Raw genomic sequence first — 25,479 nt, forward strand, 5'->3', positions numbered from 1 at the left:
AGTATATGCTCACTGACAGAACTGTTCTCCTCCATCTTGCAGCTATAGAACTTATTGGAGACTTCATATCTCTCAATCCGGGCATTTGCTTGAAATATTAACTTCAACTCCTGGAACATCTCATATGCCCCATGACGTTCAAAACGTCGTTGAAGTCCCGGTTCTAAGCCGTAAAGCATGGCACATTGAACTATCGAGTAGTCATCAGCTTTGCTCTGCCAGACGTTCATAACATCTGGTGTTGCTCCAGCAGCAGGCCTGGCACCCAGCGGTGCTTCCAGGACGTAATTCTTCTGTGCAGCAATGAGGATAATCCTCAAGTTACGGACCCAGTCCGTGTAATTGCCACCATCATCTTTCAACTTTGTTTTCTCAAGGAACGCATTAAAATTCAATGGAACAACAGCACGGGCCATCTATCTACAATCAAACATACATAAGCAAGATACTATCAGGTACTAAGTTCATGATCAATTTAGGTTCAATTAATCATATTACTTAAAGAACTCCCACTTAGATAGACATCCCTCTAATCCTCTAAGTGATTACGTGATCCAAGTCAACTAAACCATGTCCGATCATCACGTGAGATGGAGTAGTTTCGTTAGTGAACATCACTATGTTGATCATATCTACTATATGATTCACGCTCGACCTTTCGGTCTCTGTGTTCCGAGGCCATATCTGTATATGCTTGGCTCGTCAAGTATAACCTGAGTATTCCGCGTGTGCAACTGTTTTGCACCCGTTGTATTTGAACGTAGAGCCTATCACACCCGATCATCACGTGGTGTCTCAGCACGAAGAACTTTCGCAACGGTGCATACTCAGGGAGAACACTTCTTGATAATTAGTGAGAGATCATCTTATAATGCTACCGTCAATCAAAGCAAGATAAGATGCATAAAAGATAAACATCACATGTAATCAACATAAGTTATATGATATGGCCATCATCATCTTGTGCTTGTGATCTCCATCCTCGAAGCACCGTCGTGATCACCATCGTCACCGGCGCGACACCTTGGTCTCCATCGTAGCATCATTGTCGTCTCGCCAATCTCATGCTTCCACGACTATCGCTACCGCTTAGTGATAAAGTAAAGCATTACAGCGCGATTGCATTGCATATAATAAAGCGACAACCATATGGCTCCTGCCAGTTGCCGATAACTCGGTTACAAAACATGATCATCTCATACAATAAAATTTAGCATCATGTCTTGACCATATCACATCACAACATGCCCTGCAAAAACAAGTTAGACGTCCTCTACTTTGTTGTTGCAAGTTTTACGTGGCTGCTACGGGCTTAAGCAAGAACCAATCTTACCTACGCATCAAAACCACAACGATAGTTTGTCAAGTTGGTGATGTTTTAACCTTCGCAAGGACCGTGCGTAGCCACACTCGGTTCAACTAAAGTTGGAGAAACTGTCACCCGCTAGCCACCTTTGTGCAAAGCACGTCGGGAGAACCGGTCTCGCGTAAGCGTACGCGTAATGTCGGTCCGGGCCGCTTTGTCCAACAATACCACCGAACCAAAGTATGACATGCTGGTAAGCAGTATGACTTATATCGCGCACAACTCACTTTTGTTCTACTCGTGCATATAACATCAACACATAAAACCTAGGCTCGGATGCCACTGTTGGGTTTCGTAGTAATTTCAAAAAAATTCCTACGCACACGCAAGACCATGGTGATGCATAGCAACGAGAGGGGGAGAGTGTGATCTACGTACCCTTGTAGATCGACAACGGAAGCGTTAACTTGGTTGATGTAGTCGTACGTCTCCACGGCCCGACTGATCAAGCACCGAAACTACGGCACCTCCGAGTTCTAGCACACGTTCAGCTCGATGACGATCCCCGGACTCTGATCCAGCAAAGTGTCGGGGAAGAGTTCCGTAAGCACGACGGCGTGGTGACGATCTTGATGTACTGTCATCGCAGGGCTTCGCCTAAGCACCGCTACAATATTATCGAGGACTATGGTGGAAGGGGGCACCGCACACGGCTAAGAATATGATGACGTGGATCAACTTGTGTCTCTAGGGGTGCCCCGTGCCTCCGTATATAAAGGCTCAAAGGGGGGCCGGCCGGCCAAGAGGTGGCGCGCCAGGAGGAGTCCTACTCCTTCTGGGAGTAGGACTCCCCCCCTTTCCTAGTTGGAATAGGATTCGCGGAGGGGGGGGGAAGAGGAGAGAGAGGAGGAAGGGGGGCCGGCCCCCTCTCCTTGTCCTATTCGGACCAAGGGGGGGGTAGGGGCGCGCGGCCCATCTATGGCCACCTCTCCTCTCTTCCACTAAGGCCCACTAAGGCCCATATACTTGCCGGGGGGTTCCGGTAACCTCACGGTACTCCGGTAAAATCCCGATTTCACCCGGAACACTTCCGATATCCAAACATAGGCTTCCAATATATCAATCTTTATGTCTCGACCATTTCGAGACTCCTCGTCATGTCCGTGATCACATCCGGGACTCCGAACAAACTTCGGTACATCAAAATGTATAAACTCATAATATAGTTGTCATCGTAACCTTAAGCGTGCGGACCCTACGGGTTCGAGAACAATTTAGACATGACCGAGACACGTCTCCGGTCAATAACCAATAGCGGAACCTGGATGCTCATATTGGCTCCTACATATTCTACGAAGATCTTTTATTGGTCAGACCGCATAACAACATACGTTGTTCCTTTTGTCATCGGTATGTTACTTGCCCGAGATTCGATCATCGGTATCCAATACCTAGTTCAATCTTGTTACCGGCAAGTCTCTTTACTCGTTCCGTAATACATCATCCCTCGACTAACTCATTAGTTGCAATGCTTGCAAGGCTTCAGTGATGTGCATTACTGAGAGGGCCCAGAGATACCTCTCCGACAATCGGAGTGACAAATCCTAATCTCGAAATACGCCAACCCAACATGTACCTTTGGAGACACCTGTAGAGCACCTTTATAATCACCCAGTTACGTTGTGAAGTTTGGTAGCACACAAAGTGTTCCTCCGGCAAACGGGAGTTGCATAATGTCATAGTCATAGGAACATGTATAAGTCATGAAGAAAGCAGTAGCAACATACTAAACGATCGGGTGCTAAGCTAATGGAATGGGTCATGTCAATCAGATCATTCAACTAATGATGTGATCCCGTTAATCAAATGACAACTCTTTGTCCATGGTTAGGAAACATAACCATCTTTGATTAACGAGCTAGTCAAGTAGAGGCATACTAGTGACACTCTGTTTGTCTATGTATTCACACATGTATTATGTTTCCGGTTAATGCAATTCTAGCATGAATCATAAATTGTTATCATGATATAAGGAAATAAATAATAACTTTATTATTGCCTCTAGGGCATTTTTCCTTCAGGAACCCACCAGCATCATGGCAGTACGCAAGCAAGTGCCTCTATATTACAAGCCCAAAAATATGGTTCCTCCTAATGGTTGGACATCTGGGGCTCACGCCATTGTCAACGTAGTCAATAAACGAGAGAATTACACTACGAGCGGCTGACACCAGGGACCCAGCAGGTAGCGCAGTTTTTTAGGAACAAGCAGTTGTTATTTATACTAGTTTTAGCGACGGATCAAGGTAACAATGGGGCTATGCGAGGGATGTGGCCCGTCTAGCCAGGGTTTTATTTATGTTTACCACATCATGAGCCCAGTTGTGTTTTTTTCTTGCTGAAAACGGCTAGCCTAGTTCTATTTAAAAAAAATACCCAAACGAGGCCTACTTGCTTTATCAGCCCTGCTGGGCTGCAAATCTTTCAAGATGAGGAGAGTTTCATTCGGTTTGCCCAGAAATGGGCTGTACATTTTTAAAACACATGAAACTGGGAATTAGTTTCAATTTTTTTCATTACAAGATTTTAAATTCCATTGATTTTTATGTGTGGACAATTATTTGGATTTATATTTACATAAATTATTTTTCAAAATAGTTTGAATGTGAATCGATATTTCGGGATTAAAAACAGTGGACCGCACCGAAGTATGCAAAAATTCGTATACTTTTTAACCGTGACCACAATATGGGGTGTTAATGCTAAAAAAAAGAAGATGGGCTCCAAAAAATTCTTAAGAATTAGCAAATGGGTTGTACATTATTAGAAATAATGCACACGAGAGCAGTGAATGTTGGATGTCCATCCAATGGCTGTCGTGCTTCTCCAATCTCCACTTTTCCTGCTCCAACCGCTCAAACAAGCATCGGCGGGACTGGCTGCTCCCTCCTCCCGCGGCCGGCTATGCTGCCGCGCAGGCCTCACCGCCCCACCATACTCCTATCACTGGCCTAGCCATCCCTCTACTCACCCACACCTACTATTATTCTCCGGGGACGGCAGACGAACCAGTAAACTCTCGTACTCCTCCGTGTGGGAAACAACTGCCGAGTCTTCCCTGGCTCTGTGTCGTTCCCTTCCTAGGCCTCGCCGTCGTCCACCGCCCTGGTGCTCTCGGCGCGGTCTGGTCAACATGGTCAATGAACGACATCCATCGGAAGTGGACTGTACGTGGAGACGCTGACAGCTGGGTCCACTGCCGCCCGCAAGGAAATGCCTCCTTATTACACACAAAATAATGATTCCTCCACCTGACAGCTAGGACCCACGAGAAGGGCTTCTGTATTTCGCAAAAAAAAAAGTTCCTCCCGCTGATAGGTCGGACCCACCAGCTATATCTTCGCACGCAAGGAAGTGCGTCCTTATGACACACACAAAATGAATACCCCCCGCTAGCTGGGACCCACCATAGTGGGTGGCTGACTTGTGGGCCTACTAAGTTGACGGGGACAGAGGGCTTTGTCAACTTAGTCAATATGAACGATTCTAGCTCCAATGACCGTCCGATGTCCATCCAATGGCCATAGTGCTTCTTCCACCTTTGGTATTCTTGCTCCAGCCGCCCAAAGCAGCACCGGTCGTGTCGCCTGCTCCTGCCTCCCGTGGCCGGCTGTGCTGCCGCGGAGGCCTCACCGCCTCCATACTACTCCCACCGTTGGCCAGGCCATCCCTCCACTCACCCACACCCATTGTTATTCTGCGGCGACGGCAGCCTCACACCGCAGCCGAACCGGTGAACCCTCATACTCCTCTCCGCGTGGGCATCCACTGCCGCATCTTCCCCGGCTCCGCGTCGTCCCCTTCCTAGGCCTCACCGTCATCCACCGCCTTGGTGCTCTCGGCACGGCGTGGTCAATGTGGTCAATGACCGACTTCCATCAGAAGAATACTGTATGTGGAGAGGCTGATAGTTGGGTCCACGACCGCGGCTGGGTCCACGGCCACAGCCCAGTTTTTTTGTGATTTGCCAAGTAAGTCGCTTTGTCAGGCCTGTTGGGCTCCAAATCTTTCAAAACGAGGAGAGCTTCATTCGGCTGGCCGAAAAAATGGCCTATCAGTAATGAGAAATGGGTTGTACATTTTTAAATCAGATCAAACCGACAATTAGTTTCAAATTTCTTTTTTTCATTTCGAGATTTTAAATTACATTGATTTTTATGCGTGGACAATTTGTTGGATTTTATATTGATATACATTTATTTTTAAAATCAGTTTGAATGTGACTCAAAATTTTGGGATTAAAAACAGTTCGGACCGCACCAAAATATGCAAACTTTCGTATAATTTTTTAACCGTGGCCACAATATGGGCTATAATGCTAACAAAAAGAATATGGGCTCCAAAAAAACCTTAAGAATTAGCAAATGGGCTATAAATTATTAGAAATAATGGCAGATGGCTTGTATGTTGTTTTCCACATATTTGAGGCTTTCCTAAAAAAAGAAGGTTGACGCACAAGCAGTGACTGTTGGATTTTCATCCAACGGCCATCGTGCTTCTTCAATCTCTGCTCTTCCTGCTCCAGCCACTCAAACAAGCACCAGCGGAACTGCGTGCTCCCTCCCCTCGCGGCCGGCTGTGCTGCTGTGCAGACCTCACCGCCCCATCGTACGCCCATCGCTGGCCTAGCCATCCCTCTACTCACCCACACCCGTTGTTATTCTCCGGCGACAGCAGATGAACCAGTAAACCCTCGTACAGTTGTACTCCCCTCCGCGTGGGAAACAACTGCCGAGTCTTCCCTGCCTCTGTGTCGTTCCCTTCCTAGGCCTCACCGTCGTCCACCGCCCTGGTGCTCTCGGCGTGGCCTGGTCAACGTGGTCAATGACCGACATGCATCTGAAGTGGACTGTACGTGGAGAGGCTGACAGCTGGGTCCACGGCCGCACGCAAGGAAATGCCTCCTTATTACATGCAAAATAATGATTCCTCCACCTAACATCTGGGACCCATCGGAAGGGCCTCTGTATTTCGCGAAAAAAATGTTACCGCCGCTGACAGCTCGGACCCACCAGCTATATCTTCGCACGCAAGGAAGTGCCTCCTTATTACGCACAAAAAATGAATACTCCCCCTGCTAGCTGGGACCCAGTATAGTGGGTGGCTGACTTGTGGGCCTACTAAGTTGACGGGGATGGAGAGCTTTGTCAACTTAGTCAATATGCACGATTCTAGCTCAAGTGACCGTACGATGTCCATCCAACGGCCATAGTGCTTCTTCAACCTTTGGTCTTCTTGCTCCAGCCGCCCAAACCAGCGCCGGTCGTGCCTCGTGCTCCTGCCTCCTGTGGCCAGCTACGATGCGGCGGAGGCCTCACCGCCCCTACTACTCCCACCGCTGGCCAGGCCATCCCTCTACTCACCCACACCCCCTGTTATTCTGCGGCGACGGTAGCCTTACACCGCAGCGAACCAGTGAACCCTCATACTCCTCTACGCATGGGCATCCACTGCCACGTCTTCCCTGGCTCCGCGTCGTCCCCTTCCTAGGCCTCGTCGTCGTCCACCGCCTTGGTGCTCTCGGCGCGGCGTGGTTAATGTGTTCAACGACCGACTTCCATCGGAAGAGTACTGTATGTGGAGAGGCTGACAGCTGGGTTCACGGCAGCCGCAAGGAAGTGCCTCCTTATTACGCGCAAAATAATTATTCCTGTACCTGACAGCAGGGACCCACCGGACGGGCCACCGTATTTCACGAAAAAATGTTTCCCCCCTAACTGCTGGGACCCACCAGCTACATCTTCGCACGCAAGGAAGTGCGTCCGGACAAAAAAATGATTCGCCCCCCTGACTGCTGGGACCCACCAGCTATATCTTCGCACGCAAGGAAGTGCCTGATAGTCGGGACCCACCTAGTCGAAGCGTACGTAGCGTTGTCATTCTGGTCGCGAACGTGTACGTACATACTGGTCGATGTAGAGCGTGCACGTGTCGTAGTTGAGGCACGCATGTAGCATGTACACGTACGTACATCGGCCAGTGTGCAAGAAAGAAAATACAGCCACGTACGTACGTACGGGCAGGGTCTCGAACGCCTACTCGCGCATACGTACGGCCAGGGCTCGTGTACATGGCTGGGTCAGAACGGAGAAACTGCGTCGCCGTTGTGTTCATGGGGAGGCAACGGAATGCGTCATGTTCATCGGGAGGCAACGGAACGCATGGGAGCCAACCGGCTTGGACGGAACAGCCGATGGAAACGAGGCCCGGCGTACCGCAGAACGGAGGAAACGGCCTTGTGTTCGACCGGCCACGTTCGAAACGGGATCCTGTTCATCGGGAGGATTCTGGCGTACCGCAAAACGGAGGAAACGGACCTCCTACGGTCGGAACGGGGTCCTGTTGATCGGGAAGGGTGTGGCGTACCGCAAAACAGAGGAAACGGACTTGTGTTGGAGCGCTACGGTTGAAACGGGGGTTCTGTTCATCGGGAGGGGTGTGGCGTACCGCAAAACGAGACTCCACGGGATATTGTTCATCTCCACTGTCGACCCCCTCCAGCCTCCACGGGCTACTGTTCATCCATCGTCGACCTCCTCCAGCCTCCACCTGCGATTTCTCATCTACAGGCTCCTGTTCATTCAGCCTCCACCGCGCGCTACTCCACCGGCTACTATTCAACCAACCCTCTCCACGAGCTCCTGTTCAACCACCCCTCCACGGGCTACTGTTCATCCAGCCCTCCATCGTCTACTGTTCATCCAGCCCTCCACGGGGTGGTCCTATTTATCCAGGCCTCCACGGGGTCCTGTTCATCCAGCACCAACCGACTCGATTGATCGGGGTCCTGTTCATCCAGAGGCAACACCATGCGGTCCTGTTCATCCACCCTACTGGGGACTATTCATCCAACCCCCCCCCCCAGCAACGCTCAGTGTTCATCCAGAGGCAACACCACGGGGTCCTGTTCATCCACCCACACCGGGAAGTGTTCATCCAAACCCCCCCAGCAACGCTCACTGTTCATCCAGAGGCAGCATCGATCGGCTTCAGTTAGCAGCAGTAGCGAAGGAATCGCTCGATCGGGTTCAGTTAACAGCCATCGATCGATCGCTCGGGTTCAGTAACGCGTAGCCTGCAGTGCAATCGCTCGGTTTCAGTTAGAGCCCAACGCCTTGCACCCACGCGCGTGCGTGTATGAGAGAAACGCGCATCGCTCGGCCCCGACCACCCACCGTAACCTGGAACACCCCGATATTTTCCTCGCCCTCGCTTCTACCACGGTTTTTTCCATCATGGACGGCCCAAAGAATGTCATGCAACTGCGTCTCCGGCCCGCCCAGGATGAAAATCCCATTTCTATCATGATTTTTTGTCATAGAAGCAGGACCCTACCACATCTATGATGATACCGTGTTTTGTCACAATTATTGTCATAGAAGTGTCATAAGTATGACAGAAAAAATTCGTTCGGCCCAAAATGTCACGGATGTGTCTTTTTTTGTAGTGGAATATCCTGAGAATTCTGAGATTTATTAGCAGTGTAACACTGCGTGCAAGCTTCCTTTTGGTAATTTCAAGTTTTTAGCAGATGAATGGATAAGGACATGATTATCTTGTTGACTGCAAGAGCATCAAGCGATGATAATCAATATGCAATTGATATGGCCATCATAAATATGCTTTCTGATCCCAAAGAGATTTCTGAATCATCTCACCTGATTTGAGCCTGCACATTAATAATGGATCACAAGGACTACCTATCGGAGCTACTGGAGGAGCTGGGATTCAGTGCCATATGGTGGGACTGGATCGCCTGGTTGCCGTCGTCTTGTAGTTTTGAATTCCTACTCAATGACGCCCCAAGGAGCAAGATAAAGCACCAAAAAGGTCTTCGATAGGGGGACCCGTTATCTCCTCTCATGTTCATCATTGCAATTGATCCGTTGCAGCGGCTGATTAATGAAGCAGTCCAGCAGCAAATGATTCAACCCCTACCTAGGAGAGAGCTCAAGTTGCAGGTCAGTCTTTATGCAGATGACACAATCATCTTCATGAACTCAGACAAAGAAGAGATGGAAGCATTTCTTATAATTCTGAACCTGTTTGGAGAGGCGACAGGGCTGAAGATCAACTGGCAGAAATCAACGGCAACTCCAATTCGTTGTGATAACATCAACATTCAGCAGGGCCTGCATAGTTTGGGGGCCAAATCACTGCCTTTCCACTCAAATATCTAGGCCTGCCACTGACACTGACTAGAACTAGGCTGGTGCACCTTAAATTTGCGTTAGATCGCATCAGGGCGAGGTTAGCCGGTTGGAAGGGCAAACTGTTGAGTATAGCAGGGTGATGGATATTGGTCAGAGCTGTACTAAGTGCCATCCCAACCTTTTGCATGACTGTGCTTCGTATGCCAAAGAAATTTTTCAAAGAAATCGACAAAGTAAGGTGGCGTTTCCTTTGAGCATAGGAAGAAGAGCTTACTGGTGGAAAGTGTAAAGTAAGCTGGACTAAGGTGTGCTCCCCTCTCGACAAGGGAGGGCTCGACATATTGGACCTCGAACGGTTTGGCCGTGCACTCTGGCAAAGATGGATGTGGCTGGCATGGAAACACCCGGACAGGCCATCGGTGGGCATGGAGGTCCCATGCTCAGAGACTGAAAAAACCTTCTTCAGCACAGTGACACCGGTGACACTTGGGAATGGACGAACTGCAAGGTTCTGGACCTGCTCTTGGCTGGGAGCAGGTACCCTGAAGGTGTTGTTTCTGATGTTGTACAAACACTCTAAAATAGAGAATAGAACAGTTGCTGCTGCCCTGCAGGGAGACACCTGGATCATGGACCTAGCGCACGGGAAAACGGACCAGCTCGTCCGAGACTGTGTGGCAATGGCGAGGCTCATACGCTCAGCGGCAATCAGCCTCAGCCTGGACACACATGACGAGATTAGGTGGAACCTAGAAGCCAGCGGCTGCTACTCCGCTTCCGCTGCATACACATCGTAGTTCCAAGCGAACTACACCACCAGTTTGAGGCAGCTTATCTGGAGGATCTGGGCGCCAGGGAAGTTGAAGATCTTCTACTGGCTAATGCTACTTAATAGGCTATGCTGCAATGATAGGCTTCATCGTCAAGGATGGGAAAAATCCTACTTCTGCCAGTTTTGCTCTTTGGATGGAGCAGAATCAGTGCTCTTTCAGAAACAAGGAGGCCTCTGTCCAAGAGGTTCTGCAGGCGATACGACAGGGCATTGACCTTTGGTGTTCAAGCTGGTGCAACTTGTCTATTGCACCCGTTCGCAATGCCGCTAGAGAGGATCGGCTAATGGGCTGAGATTTAGAACAAGTTCCCCCCTTTTTATGTTTTTTTCCTGGCCTCTTGTTTTTTCCTTACTGATCTTAGGATCACCACCATGTATTCTTTTCCCCATTGCTTCCTACTATGATCAACATGAAAAGCCAACATCATTTTGGATCTTACAAAAAATCACAAATGTTACCTGTTCTTTCTTAGGCACGTGCAAACATCATTGAAGTTCACTTTGTCCCGTTCAATCCAGTCGACAAGACGATGGCCATTGCATACATTGATTTTGGCGGCAATTGGTTCCGGGTCAGCAAAGGTGCTCCTAAGGAGGTTCTCCCTCTCATTTACTGAAGAAGTTCATTACTGTATATCATCAGTGCTGCCGATTGTAATCTAACAACATGGAACTTAATAATATATATATATTTGCGAAATGGGACTTAATAATTTACAGTGACAAGTCATACTAACTCAAAACATCTGATCTGATGGTGGTCGTCTTACAAATCCTCAAACCTGTGCTAGAACAACAACAATATCGCCGAGAAGGCACAATGGGTCCTGGACAGCTTCGCCGAGAGGGGCCTCCGTTCACTATAGCAGTTGCTTACCAGGTAATCCTAGTAATATTTTTCACGTCAAAAAAATCCTAGTAACATTTTTTTGGAAAAGAAGATTAAGACCCGCCTCTGCAGCAATCGATGCATAGGGCCATCTTTATTTATTATTCAACATAGGTTAACAAGAACATTCATCAAGCCACCCGAAGCCACCACTCACACCTATAAAACACGATAATGTGGAGTGCTCTCACTCCTCATATCTAAAACTGGTGTCATCGCCGATCCATCCACATAACGTATCGGAACCCACAGCCGGTGCAGCAGATTTATACACCACATGCACACGTTTTAGACGCCGCCATCATCATCGAACCGTTGACCCATCTTCAGAAGAGAAATCTGCATCATCCTTGCCAGTCCGTCCATCCGTCGACGCCACCACGGCGCCCAACGGGGCCACCGTGTTAGGGAACATTGCATGGAAAACAAAAAAAAAATCTACGCACACGTAAGATCTATCCATGTAGATGTATAGCTACGAGAGAGGGAAAACATCTACATACCTTTGTAGATCGCTAAGCCGAAGCGTTTATCAACGCGGTTGATGTAGTCGTACACCTTAACGATTTGTCTCGATCAAGTACTGAACGTATGGCACCTCCGCGTTCAGCACACGTTCAACTCGATGACGTCTGATTCGTCTCCAACGTATCTATAATTTTTTATTGTCCCAAGCTATTATATTATCTATTTTGGATGTTTTATATGCATTAATATTCTATTTTACATTATTTTTGGGACTAACTTATTAACCCAGAGCTCGGTGCCAGTTTTTGTTTTTTTCCTTGTTTTTGAGTTTTACAGAAAAGGAATATCAAATGGAGTCCAAATGGAATAAAAATGTCATGATTATTTTTTTTGGACAAGAAGACACACGTAGGACTTGGAGATGAAGTCAGAGGAGTCCCAAGGAGGCCACAAGCCTCAGGGGCGTGCCTCAGGGGGGGCGTGCCCTGAGGGATGGTGGGCCCCTCGGAGCTCCTCCAACCCTAATTCTTGGCCTATAAATTCCTAAATATGCCCAAACAACCAGAAGCATCCACCAAAATACTTTTTCACCGTCGTAACCTTCGATACCCATGATATCCCATCTAGGGACCTTTTCCGGCACCCTGTTGGAGGGGGATTCGATCACGGAGGGCTTCTACATCAACTCTATTTCCCTTCCGATGAAACATGAGTAGTTTACCACAGACCTACGGGTCCATATATAGCTAGTAGCTAGATGGCTTCTTCTCTCTCTTTGATCCTCAATACTATGTTCTCCTTGATGTAATATTCTTTTGCGGTGTGTTTATCGAGATCCGATGAATTGTGGATTTATGAACAATTTATCTATGAATATTATTTGAATCTTCTCTGAATTCTTATATGCATGATTTGATATCTTTGTATTTCTCTTTGAATTATCGGTTTGGTTTGACCAACTAGATTGGTTCTTCTTGCAATGGAAGAGGTGCTTGGTTTTGGGTTCAATCTTGTGGTGATCTCACCCAGTGACAAAGTAGGGGTAGCGAGACACGTATTGTGTTGTTGCCATCAAGGGTAAAAAGATGGGGTTTTCATCATATTGCTTGAGTTTATCCCTCTACATCATGTCATCTTGCTTAAGGCGTTACTCTGTTCTTTTGAACTTAATACTCTCTCCGTTTTTATTTACTCTGCATATTAGAGTTGATTGAAGTCAAACTTCGTAAAGTTTGACCAAGTTTATATAAAAAAATATAAGCATTTACTATAACAAATCTATATGATGTGAAAGTACATTGAATAATAAATCTAATGATATTAATTTATTATTGTAAATATTAATATTTTTGTTTATAAACTTGGTCAAAGTTAATAAAGCTTGACTTTGACCAAAGCTAATATGCGAACTAAATAAAAACGGAGGGAGTACTTTATATGCATGCTGGATAGTGGTCAATGTGTGGAGTAATAGTAGTAGATGCAGAACAAGAGTCGGTCTAGTTGACACAGACGTGATGCCTATATTCATAATCATTGCCTTGGATATCGTCATAACTTTGCGCTTTTCTATCAATTGCTCGATAATAATTTGTTCACCCATCATATTATTTTCCTTCAAGAGAGAAGCCTCTAGTGAAACCTATGCCCCCCGTGTCTATTTTCCATCATATATCTTTAGACCTATAAACCAAAAAAAACCAAAAATACCTCACTGCAATTTATTTATTTTTACTTTGTTTTACGTTTTAGTAATCTTTTATATCTATCTCTATCAGATCTTACCTTTGCAAGTGACCATGAAGGGATTGACAACACCTTTATCCCGTCGGGTGCAAGTGTTTGATTGTTTGTGCAGGTGCATAGATTGGAGACTTGCGTGTATCTCCTACTGGATTGATACCTTGGTTCTCAAAACTGAGGGAAATACTTATCTCTACTTTGCTGCATCACTGTTTCCTCTTAAAGGGAAAAACCAATGCAATCTCAAGAAGTAGCAGGAAGAATTTCTGGCGTCGTTGCCGGAGAGGTTCTACATCAAGCCTACCAAGTACCCATCATAAACGCTCATCTCTTACATTACATTATTTGTCATTTGCCTCTTGTTTTCCTCTCCCCCACTTTTAAAACTTTTTCAGAAAATACAAAAATATGTGCCTTCTTATTCGCATTTCTTTCGTTTGCCTTCATGTCTTACTTGGCTTGTTTGCTTGGTATAATTGTGTGTTTATTAAAAAATCAGAAACAAAAAGGTTTATGGATCCACTTATAGTTTTCTACTTAGATTATCTTTGATCCATATGTGCTTATGCTGAAACCCCAACTAGTTTAGTTGAGGACAAATCTTTAGATGAGCATGCTCATTTTATGCGTCATCGTTTGTCTGAAAAAGGGAGACTCTTATGGAATCAGATAAATTGTTTGCTATGTTATGCTTGGAATCTTTGTGAACTTTGTGATTTTACTTGTCGCTCTAAGAACCCTAAAAAACACCTTCCCTACCTATGTGAGTTTAGTGATAATGAAATCTTATCTATTTGTGAAAATGGTGTTTATAGTTACTATGATATCGAACAAACTGAAGAATTTGTTGTTTTTAAGGGTGCTCCACCTCCTACCTCTGTCTTCAGCTCTTCTCCATAAATGATGCTCCCAAGAGAGAAAACGACACCACAGTGCCGCCATCGTCCGATCCAGATCCTAGGGTTTCCCCTGAAGCAGCACGAGTGGGTCGACAGTAGTTACGCGACGATGCCTTCATCAAGGTAACAACGCAGAACGCCGGCATCGCCTGCCATCGGCTTGGTTTTTATCGGCAACTATGTCTTCCCGACTCGCAGCGCGGAACTAGACGGCGGATCTCAAGATCTGACCATTCAGCCTAAGGCCAACCACCCCCGACGAAGGAGATGGCCACCACCGCCAACGGCACCGGCCAGAGCAGATCTGACCGGAGGCGCTGCCGACCAGTCAACCATGGCCACATCCCTCCTGATCCGCCTCCCCGCGAAGCCACCAGAGCAGCGCGGAACCGCCGGGAAAGATGAAGACCGAAGGTAATGCTAGTAGCATACATTCTGAATTCTGAAGACTGGTGGATGTACACTGCATTCTGAATTCTGAAGCAGATTGCCTTGATGCCTGAGGTCAGGAGGTCCATGTGAAATCGAGGCACGGCGATGGCAGGCCATGGGTCTTCTGCGGCGTGCAGTGCTGCCGCTGTTCGACTCGCCGCAGCACGAATGATAGCGCCGACACCATCCGCAAGGCCCTGGATCTCGGCGTGTGCCTGAAGATGATCACCGGCAACCACCTGGCGATCGCCAGGGAGACCGGCCGGCAAGGCACCTCGGGATAGGGACCGACATGCACCCGTCAGCGGCGCTGTTCGGCCGCCGCGGCAGCGGCAGCGACAGCGACGGGGCGGCGGCGGTGCCGGTGGTCGGTGGAGGAGCTAGTCGGAGAGCGCGGACCGGTTCGCGCGCGTGTTCCCGAAGCACAGGCACGAGATCGTGCGGCTCCTTCAGGCCAAGGGCCACGTGTGCGGGATGACGGACGACGGCGTTGAAGAAGGCCGACATCGGCATCGCGGTGTCGGAAGCGACGGACGCCGCCAGGGCCGCCTACGACATCGTGTTCACGTAGCCCGGCCTCGGCGTCATCGTCTGCGCCGTCCTCACCAGCCGCGCCATGTTCCAGCGCATGAGAAACTACACGGTGAGTTTGGCTCCACGATGCCATGACAACACTGCAAAAATTCAGTTCAGTTACTTGTGGTAGTTTCTACCTCGTCGATACAGATTAATGATGTGTGCATCATGGTGGTAAGAATGCAGCATATCAACGATGTATTATGGGATACGTAATATAACCTGGTGATAGAATTTGCACTAATCTGTGTCCGCTGTATGGTTGCAGGTTGGGTTTGTTCCTCTGGCATGGATATGGGAGTACTACTTCCCTCCATCCATGGCTCTCATCATAGCCATATTGAACGACCGTAATGTACCATTTCTGTGTTTCAAACCGTCTATCACCATTATCGATTGAGCTGTGATCAGGGATGATCATGGCGATATCGATACTGGTGATAGACGGTCAGCGGGTGGCTCTTGGCTGGCGTCATCTGGCTCTACAGCAAGGTTGCAAATAAGTAAACCAGCTCCACTAAGCATGAAGCAAAGTTGAGCATTCTTGCAAGTAAAGGCAACATAGTCCTGGTAGGCTGTAACAGTTGTCTCAAACAAATATTCGAGGCATGAAACAGAGTGACACGGATCGATAGTGCAAATAAGTGCCCCCTCCGTTCCAAATTATAAGATGTTCAAACCTAAATGTAAACTTAGTAATCAGAGTTAAAGCAGGTTAAAAACGTCCTGCTCATGGCACCGCAAATTGCTTGTTCTGCGTTCTTTCCTTCGGGCTCAAGTGGCCGCCTGTGTCAGTTAACATTTGACATGACTCTCTGCAATTTTAAAAAAAGTGTCATAGCTCACACAAAGAAAGAAAAGGTATTGTTGCATATCGATCTAACAGGAGTATTGACCTAAAGCAGTTTCACTAGTGTTTGTCATGTGGATGTGTGACTATACCATCATTAGCCATTGACAGTGTTAAACAAAACTATTTTTAATTTACCGTTGGACATCCATCAGGGCTATTCTGATCGCTTTAAATGGCTCAATGGAACCGGCCTCCAGCATATCGGCATATTCACCTGGTAGGGAGATCAGTTTAGATATGATTTCCACGTTTCTAACTCCCAATAAATCAGACAAGGAATAAACTTGGCGCCCTACCTTTGGCAGCATCATATGCCAGGCCAGTATTGTTCTGCTCTAAGATCTTGCTAAGAATGTCATCACCATCACGACCAGCACTTGAAGCATTGGTGTGAAATGGTATCTGCAGAATACTCTATCCATGTAACGATGCAAAAATGTGAGGAGTTAATTGAAAAGTAAAGAAATCCATACCTTCAAGACATTTTGAATAATCTGAACACCGCTCTTTTGGCCAACATTTACAGTGTCCAGCTTATCCAGGTCTTTTGCCGCATAAACCAGGGCAACACCACCACCTATGTACATACAGAACACACTTTCAGCCATGATTTCCTGATATTTAATAACACAAACACTCGACGGCAGAGTTTCAGTATGGTACCTGGTACAATGCCCTCCTCAACTGCAGCTCTCGTGGCATTTAGCGCATGTGTCACTCGGTCTTTCTTCTCACCAATCTCCAGTTCATCCATTCCACCAATCTAAATGAAATATCCTATCAAAATACTGATCATGTTTACGTATTCAAAATGATAATAAGTTTTACCTTCATAGTAATAGCACAACAATACATTTCTGCCAATCCCGTGCTTTTCTCAGTTGCAGATCTCAGCTGTTAAAAATGAATTTCACAGAGATGATTATGTAACATAAAATGTTTCATCGAAACTTTAAATTGACAAAAACAAGATTGAACCTGCTTAGTTCTGTTCTCGATAGTATTATCATCAGCGGCTCCACCAAAGATTGTGCAGTCATCCTCAGATACTATGACCTACAGACACACATTTCATCACTTTGATTTAACCACATAAACAGCTCTTATCAACCTTGAACATAATGCAGATATACAATCTCCTATACAAGAATCAAATTAACAGTGTCCCTTCTATGTGTACAAAGAACGTTCCTCATGTAATTTGAATGGCACTATCCCTGATAGTCTACAAAAGTATAATATTCAGTGCCAACAAAATTAAACCTTCTTCACAAGAAACTAGGATGGAAAATTTTAATTTCACAAGTTTATACTTTCCAATAAGGTTCTTTATTGTGCTATTGGATGGTTTGATTGCTAAGATCCAAACCAAAACATACAGTTCACCACCAGTAAAAACGACTTACCTTCTTACAAGTGCCAAGTGTGTGAGGCAAAAGGTTCATTCCATTTTCTTCAGTAAAGATCTGATCCCAGCAAGGTGCAAAATTTAATATAATCTGATAATTTGGAAATAGAATAAATAAAAAAGGTATTGGGTGTTGACATACTTGCCCGCCTGTAACGATAGCAAGTAAATTGAGTTCCATGTTCTCTCCATGACCAGGAACTTTGACCGCGCAGACCTAAATTTTGTATCCAGTGAAATTAAGAAATTATGTACACGGTTAGATATGACCAGACCTGTGCCAGTGCGGTAACTCCTGATTTTTTACTGAGATAAATGCCTAACAAATAAAAATGACTTAACAGCTGCAGCTTGAGGAAGTCATTTCCAAAAAAATTTACTGCTGTAAAAGTAGCTTTTAGTCAGGTTCATGAACTAGCCACTATTGCCAACTAGCTTCCACACCTTAGTAGGCCTGTAGTACAAGTTTGTGGGTCCTATAAATAGAGGGGCACCCTCATATGTAGGGAGGGGGGTTTTGAGTTTGGATGTTTTGTTTATAAAACCCAAGACTGGGTGTTATTCTGCTGAGCACTAAATCAGGAAAGTATTAGCTCTTGTAGGTGGCTTGAAGAGCCTATTCTTCAATCCATTTAGAATCCTTGAGGTTCTTACTTGTGGTTCCTCTTAGGTTCACAAGTTTTATGGTTTAGGGTTGTGACGTTGTGTCCTTATAACCCAAACTGGCTATCGTATCACTATATTGCTACTATTTTAGCTAACTACTTTTTGCTGTTGTTCTTGAGTTCATGCTTGTATATTTGCTATTACCATGAAAAATCTCCATATAATCGCGCATCATTTGGTAATCAGTGCTCAAGGTTGATCACGGTACTATTTCTCCCCTTTGCTGATTTGATTCTCTGGGAAGCTGCCATGGGTCCAGGAGGTCCAGCGGTGTTCCTGTTGAACATCTGAAGGAGGAGGAGGTGCCACTGCCTGTTTATGATCCAAGCTTGTCTGCAACCTTTGTTCAAGGGTTGGAGTATGTGCTGAACCAAGTGGAGAAGCGCATAACAGCTTTGCAGACTAAACTTGGTAGAGAACTCAACTCCCTAACCAATGCTGTTCTTCAATTGACACCGACGTCATGGTCACGAGGTGGAGTTGCTGCAAGGGGTGGGCATCGACAACTCCCTGGACAGCAGGGTCACCAGTTGGAGGAGGGCCCTGGAGATAATGGAGGAGAGCCATCCGACGGTGCTGAGAGCTTCTACCAGCAACCGCCAAGACGTGCCCATCATGACTGCGGAGGTGCTGCAAATGGAGGCTATGCCATGAGAGGAGTTCATGGGCGTACTCATCGTGACCATGACGATGCTGGTATTGGTAAACTCAAACCTACCATACCATCATCCAATGGAAAAGCTGAGCCCCATGACTATAAGGAGTGGGAGATGCGCGTGGGCCAAATCTTTGATAGCCACCGCTAGACAGAGGAGAAAAAGGTGCGAACTGCATCAATTGAGTTCACCTGTTATACTATAATTTGGTGAAACCAATTGAGCCGTGCTGGAGGACGCCCGCAAACATGGACGCAACTAGAGAACATCATGAGAAGGTGCTTTGTTCCGGAGCACTTCACTAGGCCCTTGTAGACTCGACTGCAGCAATTGCATCAAGGTACTTCTAGTGTTGATAAATATTATAGAGATGGAAATCTTGATGATAAGAACAGGAGTAGAGGAGCCGGAGGAAGCGACCGTGGCCAGATTTTTTCCCATACGATTCCCAAAATGGGACCAGGTTCCACTATAAAAAAGGATAACGGAACAGAGCGTCGGACCAGCATCCATGTGCAAAAAAGAAAAATAACAAAGTTCAAAGTTAAGCTGCCGCATGCACCACTAACACCATGGCCAGATTTAGTTATGGACTCAATGAAGATCTAGAAGAAAGGGCAGACGTGGTTCCTTGTCAAAATCTACAGGAACTTGTGCATCATGCTGTCCGAGCAGAGTAACAACTCAAGAAGCTAGCTCTGGTCAGATCAATACATCAAGTCAGTGGAAGCATACCGTTCAGCAGGAAGGAGATGGGAACAGGGGTGCAAAGTTATTTTCTATCGGCAAGACAATCACCAAAGAGGCAACTCCATACAAAGTTGAATCTTCAAATGCTTCCAATTTTCGCACCAGAATGTCATAAATACAAAGAAAGAGGGCATGTCCAGAAGAAATGTCCAAATGCGAGGAAGGTGTTGTTTACGAAATATAAATCCTTTAACATGTTTTCCAGTGGGTAATTACGTGGATAAGGTGCTGTGTGATGTGGATTTAATACTGACCTTCATGCCTTTCAATAAGCAGAGGCCTTCCTTCCTGTTTAAGCAGAAATATAAAACATTAGTTTTATTAGAGTTAGAGGAAACCATGGCAATCCATGATAACAATGAAAATACCGTGATAGCAAGTTCCAACACTTTGATGGCTTGAACATTGGATACCATCTTATCATGTATGAAGATTAAGGGATCATCTAGTTCCTGTAACAAAAAAAAACATAAATATAGAACCAAGAATTTAAAACTTAAACAGCAGAACACTAAGAAGAAACTAAAAACAATACTTACACATGTTTTGTTCTTTTGGTTGGTAATAAAGTGTCGAGTGAAGTAGCCTCTCTTAAGCTTTATGCATTTCACAACTTGAAGCTCGCTGCATCGAGTGCTACCATCCTATCAAATGTTCCACAAACTACTTAGAAAGACACAGGATGAATAAATAGATACTCTGAAAGAGTTTGATAATATGGGCCCAGTTGAGTGCATACAAGGCCAACATAGAGCAGAAACTGTGTAATGACCGTAAGCACAATATTTGAATCTTTGACTTACCACAATGGTGATAACTTCCTCCTTATCAACCATCACAATAGCCTTTGCAATGAGCTCGCCAAGTTCTTTCTCCCCATTAGCTGATATAGTACCCACCTTCGAAAGAGGGCAATGGATAAATTGTAGTGTGTCTCCAGAAGAAAAGAAAAGGTACAGAAGGTGACTAGTTGCAAATTAAGAGGTACCTGTGCTATTTCCTGAAAAGTGTTTATCATTCGGGCCATGCTCTTCAAGTTTCTCACGACATCATCAACTGCCATGCAGATACCATCTCTCAAATCAATTCCATTCACTCCAGATGCCATAAGCTTGCAACCTTGATCAAATATTTCCTTCGTTAAAACACGGAGACAGGTTGTACCTGGAAAGGTTCAAAGATCAGCCCAGGGCCCTTAAATGAGACAAAAAGGTGCATATATTTTCTAGCTCACGGTAAAGAACAGTACTAACTCCTAACGAAGTGGTGTCAGCAGGAAATAAAAAGAACTGGTATCTAATTTACACAGAAATCAATCAAAACTCGGTAAACTAGAAGCTTTTAATTTGTAACAGGTCATACCATTCCAAGCAGTACCATTGGTCACCTTAGTAATCTGCTGGGGCATGTCAAGACGCCAAGAGGAAGCAGCGTCAGCTCTTCCAGGTGCCTGCATTTGTTTCACTGCTCCATTATCACACTCAGGCCGCCTCCATGGTTTATCGAGGTTTCGTCGGTTATCACATTCAGGCCGCCACCTTCGTATGTCAAGGTTTGGTCGATTATCACACTCGGGCCGCCGCCTTAGTTTGTCGAGGTTTGGTCGGTTGAGTGCATTAACTTTAGGCGGCTGATGTCGAAGAAGTGGTGGGTAGGTGCCCTCCAAAGTGAAAAACCACATTAGGTCCTCGAAGTAAGCACGCCCAACACCGTTCTGCCCAAACTTGTTGCTGTGGGAGTTGAGGAATGGAACAAACTTCTCCTTTGTTACTTCCGTCTCTCCATGTCCAGTCAGGAGTACCCTGTGGTACTCAAACGGCTTTTGGAGCACTCCTGACAAGAAGACAGGTTTGCATTTGTAAATTTCGTCATCGCCAAGCATCCAAAAATCAGGACCCATGATCATCATAGCAAGCACCGGCTTGCCCTTATCAAGCAATTCCACGACCTGATCAAATGCAATCGTGTCGCCTAGATAGGTGCAGCTTTTCATTGCAAGGCGAGTAGTGCCTTTCCAGTCAGAGCTTGTGGCTTCGACACCATACTCTCGAAAGATATAGCTAGCTGTCAAGGACCTGTGCAGAGAGTCCTTGTTCTGACAGAACAATGTCATATCAATTCCATCCAAAGCAAGATAATCTTCCACCATCGACTTGGGAAATAAACAGATGTCGCATGGAATGCCCTTGTCTGCAAATATGCGATGGATCTCCATTTGACCCCCTTTTGTAAAACTGCAGAATACGCAGGTTGGATCCGGGCCTTGGTCCACAGCTTCAGGCACAATGTTACGGTCCTTGTATAGCAAAGTATGCCATGACTTCTCCACGGACCGGCCAATCTTCTCAAAGTTGACATCGCTCTTATCATCCCTGAAACAGACAAAAAGTTCAGCATTTATGGCAAGCTGGTCTTTTTACATCAATCACAGAAATAGATGTATCCAAAATAGAAACTGCCATCTGGCAATCAATAATCACGAGAACAACATACTGTTTTATCTATTGCAGTTCATCAATAGATATCTTAAGATGAAGAAACAAATATTACTTTTCATCTATTGCAGTTCATCAACTCTATGTATGAGAAACCAAATACTCCAGGTCAAACCTGTTTGTCTTAATTTTCTTTTGTAATCAACTTTCATACTGTACAAGGACATCGACTATCCTCATGTGCATCAATCAACTTGCAAAGGAATATACTGCATTTCTAGCAAACCAAAGAGCAGAATTTTATTTGTTGATGCAAAATTTAATAATACTGCTCCCAACACAGTTAATGAAGAGTATTCGTTAATGATTGAAGAAAAATACAATAACAGGCATATAACTGAACCTACATATCTGAAGTCTGACAGCGATGGCCCAGTCTGAATTCCCAAAATTCCCTCCAAAACCCCTGCAGGCCGCGACCCCAAAACCCTCAACCCGGGGGTCGAGGGTGACGCGACGGGGACGGGAAGGGCGACGGCCGACGGCAGACGGGGACAGCGAGGCCCTAAACTTCGACTATCTGACAGCGCGCCCAGCCCGATTCCCCAAACTTCCTGAAGTTCAAACCCCCTCTAACCCCAAAGCTTCCAACCGGGCGTCACTTACATTGTGGCGGGGTGCCTGTCGGGGACGTCGAAGGGGGCGAAGAGGAGCAGGAAGGGGGCGACGGGGCCGAAGCGGAGGAAGGCGTCGGGGACGGCGAGGCGGCGCCGGCGAGCGACGGCGAGCGGCGCGAGGTGCCCGACGATGGCGCGGGGATGCTGCGAGGCTACGAGGGCTGGAGGCGTGCGACCGGCGATGAAGACGGGGAGGCCACGTCGCCCCGGCGAGCTAAGAGGGAGGGAAGCGGGGGCGGAGGGACGGCAGCGCGTTCCGTACAGCTACCTCTAGGGCTTGCAGTCCATTTGGAATGCGGGGCGTGCGTGCGGGCTGAGCGCGAGAGGTGGAGCGAAGTGGAGGTTTTTCGTTTCGGCCGTGTGCGCGCTTGTGTTTTGGTCCGTTCCGTGAACCGCGCCGCGTGTCTCGTGTTTTGGTCCCAGGGCCCGGCCCTCTGCCAGAGTAGAGCGAGAGGGGCGACGCCGCGAGCCCGCGCCGGTATCTCCAAGGCTCTCAGCCTAGTGCTGGCTGACCCAGTTACCAAGAGGGCCAAGGTGAGGGAGCAATGAACACTCGAGCGGAGCAACCAAATCTAATATGTGTACTTTCTCCGGCAACCAAAGAAACTTTGATATTGGTTGTAATAAGGGACTCCAACCGGCCGATCCATTTCGACTATCTCGTCCGTCTGGATCCCCGTGGACAAAAAACATGGCTCAATACACCGAGAGCCATCCAGGTCCGTCGGTGTCTCACTCCGAAGGGATCATGGCGGCTAGCTCGGATGAGATCCTCTCCGCACTTGGCTACCCAGTGTTTACCGTAGGCACGATAACTGGTACATCAGTGGTGCGTCCTTCCCGGTCCTCTCGTTTTTTATACAATAACATTATATGTTCATCATCGTCCAAAAATCGTCTGACGATGAGAGTGATGTTGTGGTTGCTACATTGATCATCCGTGAGCACATTTCGAGGCAACGACCATTGTTTAGGGGATCGATACCGAGCCATGCTCCTGGGTTGAATCATAACAGAGAAAATGTCTAGATCCTAATCTTTAACGATTATTTTCATCGCCCGGACCCACTATTCAAGGCCAAGTATTTCCAAAGACGCTTTCGGATGGCGAGACCACTGTTCAACCATATTCGGGAGGGAGTGATGGGTTATGATGATTACTTCAAATGCAAGTACGATGCCCTTGGAAAGGTTAGCTTCTCCTCTTATCAGAAATGTGTTGCAACTGGTCGGATGCTTGCATACGGAGTTCCCGGTGATCTAGTTGGTGAGTACATACGCATGAGTGAGTCCACATGCCATGAGTCATTATACAGGTTATGCAAAGCTATGTTAGAGTGTTTGGCCCAGAGTACTTGAGAAAACCAAATGTTAACGATATAGCCCGGTTGTTATCGACCAATGAATCAAGAGGCTTTACGGGGATGCTAGTAAGCATTGATTATACACACTGGGAATGAAAGAACTGTCAATTTGCTTGGCGGGGGCAATATAGTAAGAGATATGTTGATGGTTGCATGGTCATACTTGAAGCTGTGGTATCACGAGATCTTTGGATTTGGCACTCTTTTTTGGCATGGCGGTTCTCACAATGACATCAACATGCTTTAGTGCTCTCCAGGGTTCTCGAGACTTTCAAAAGGTAATTCCCCAGAGGTCAACTATGAGACCAATGGCCACCAATACAATAAGTGATAATGCGTAGCTGATGGTATCTATCCTTGGTCGTCTATGTTGTGAAGATAATCTCCGATCCCCAAGTAGAGAAGAGGATTAGGTTTACCAAAGAACAAGAGAGTGTTAGGAAGGATGTGGAGCGTGCTTTTGGTGTGCTCCAATCTCGATGGGCTATTGTGCGGCACTCTGCTAGAACATGGAGCTCAGAGACTATGTGGGAGGTGATGACTGCTTGTGTGATTATGCATAACATGATCGTAGAGGATGAGCGTGATGACAACATCTATGACCATGGGTGGCATTACCATGGTGAAAACCTTGAGCTTGAGAGTGGAGCGGCAAATTTTGCACAGTTCATCCAATTTCATCATGAAATGTGTGATCCGATAACTCACATTCAACTTTAAGATGATTTGGTTGAGCATATGTGGACTCACAAAAAACCAATAGTTGTATATGTTATATTTTTTCAATGTATTTGCTATAATTTTAAATTCATTTGTTTGTAAACGATGTGATTTTATATATTTCGTTGTAACTATGTGACTTATTTATCTAATAATGTGCAATGTTTCATTCATTTGTTTGGTTGGTTGTAAAAATGTATAGAATGTCCAAATGGACAATTTAAGAAAAAAAACGGATGAGTGGGTCGCCTCGTTGGGTGTTACAGACAACGGACGGATGCATGTCCATTTTCCACCCAAACAAACAACAAGTGAACAAAATCTGTGTCCATTTGGGTCGGGCCGGTTAGAGTCGCCCTGATATCTTATATTATGGGACGGAAAGAGTATGTGCAAACAAGTTCTTTTTTAACTAGTCGATTGGCCCATTGTTCGGGGGGGGGGGGTATATTAAATCAAAATAGAGCTATCAACCGGACAACAATAGGCACAGTGCCAGGGCCAGACAGCCATGCGACCCTTCCTTCTACCCAAGCTAGCTTCCGGACCAGTTGGTCATTCGAGGTTGGCCCTATGACGAGGTTTGTAAGCT

General features: G+C 46.3%; 1 protein-coding gene and 1 pseudogene across 1 annotated transcript; one reads left to right on the forward strand and one right to left on the reverse strand.

Moving 5' to 3' along the window:
• Positions 1 to 9,944: 9,944 nt before the first annotated feature.
• Positions 9,945 to 15,451, forward strand: LOC123083713 (ATPase 10, plasma membrane-type-like; annotated as a pseudogene).
• Positions 15,452 to 15,799: 348 nt separating this feature from the next.
• LOC123083714 (uncharacterized) lies at positions 15,800 to 23,796 on the reverse strand. Its single transcript, XM_044505666.1, has 16 exons — positions 23,789 to 23,796; positions 22,793 to 23,017; positions 21,054 to 22,063; positions 20,680 to 20,855; positions 20,495 to 20,590; positions 20,231 to 20,335; positions 20,060 to 20,143; positions 17,762 to 17,836; positions 17,618 to 17,677; positions 17,190 to 17,267; positions 17,040 to 17,105; positions 16,875 to 16,974; positions 16,685 to 16,788; positions 16,508 to 16,613; positions 16,347 to 16,425; positions 15,800 to 16,173 (listed from the first exon to the last, which is right to left on the reverse strand). The coding sequence occupies exons 1-16, from the start codon at positions 23,794 to 23,796 to the stop codon at positions 16,089 to 16,091; spliced, it is 2,457 nt and encodes an 818-aa protein (XP_044361601.1). The 3' UTR covers positions 15,800 to 16,088.
• Positions 23,797 to 25,479: the final 1,683 nt, after the last annotated feature.

The sequence above is a fragment of the Triticum aestivum genome, chromosome 4A (genome assembly GCF_018294505.1).
Source record: "Triticum aestivum cultivar Chinese Spring chromosome 4A, IWGSC CS RefSeq v2.1, whole genome shotgun sequence".
In the NCBI taxonomy this organism is placed as follows: Eukaryota; Viridiplantae; Streptophyta; class Magnoliopsida; order Poales; family Poaceae; genus Triticum; species Triticum aestivum.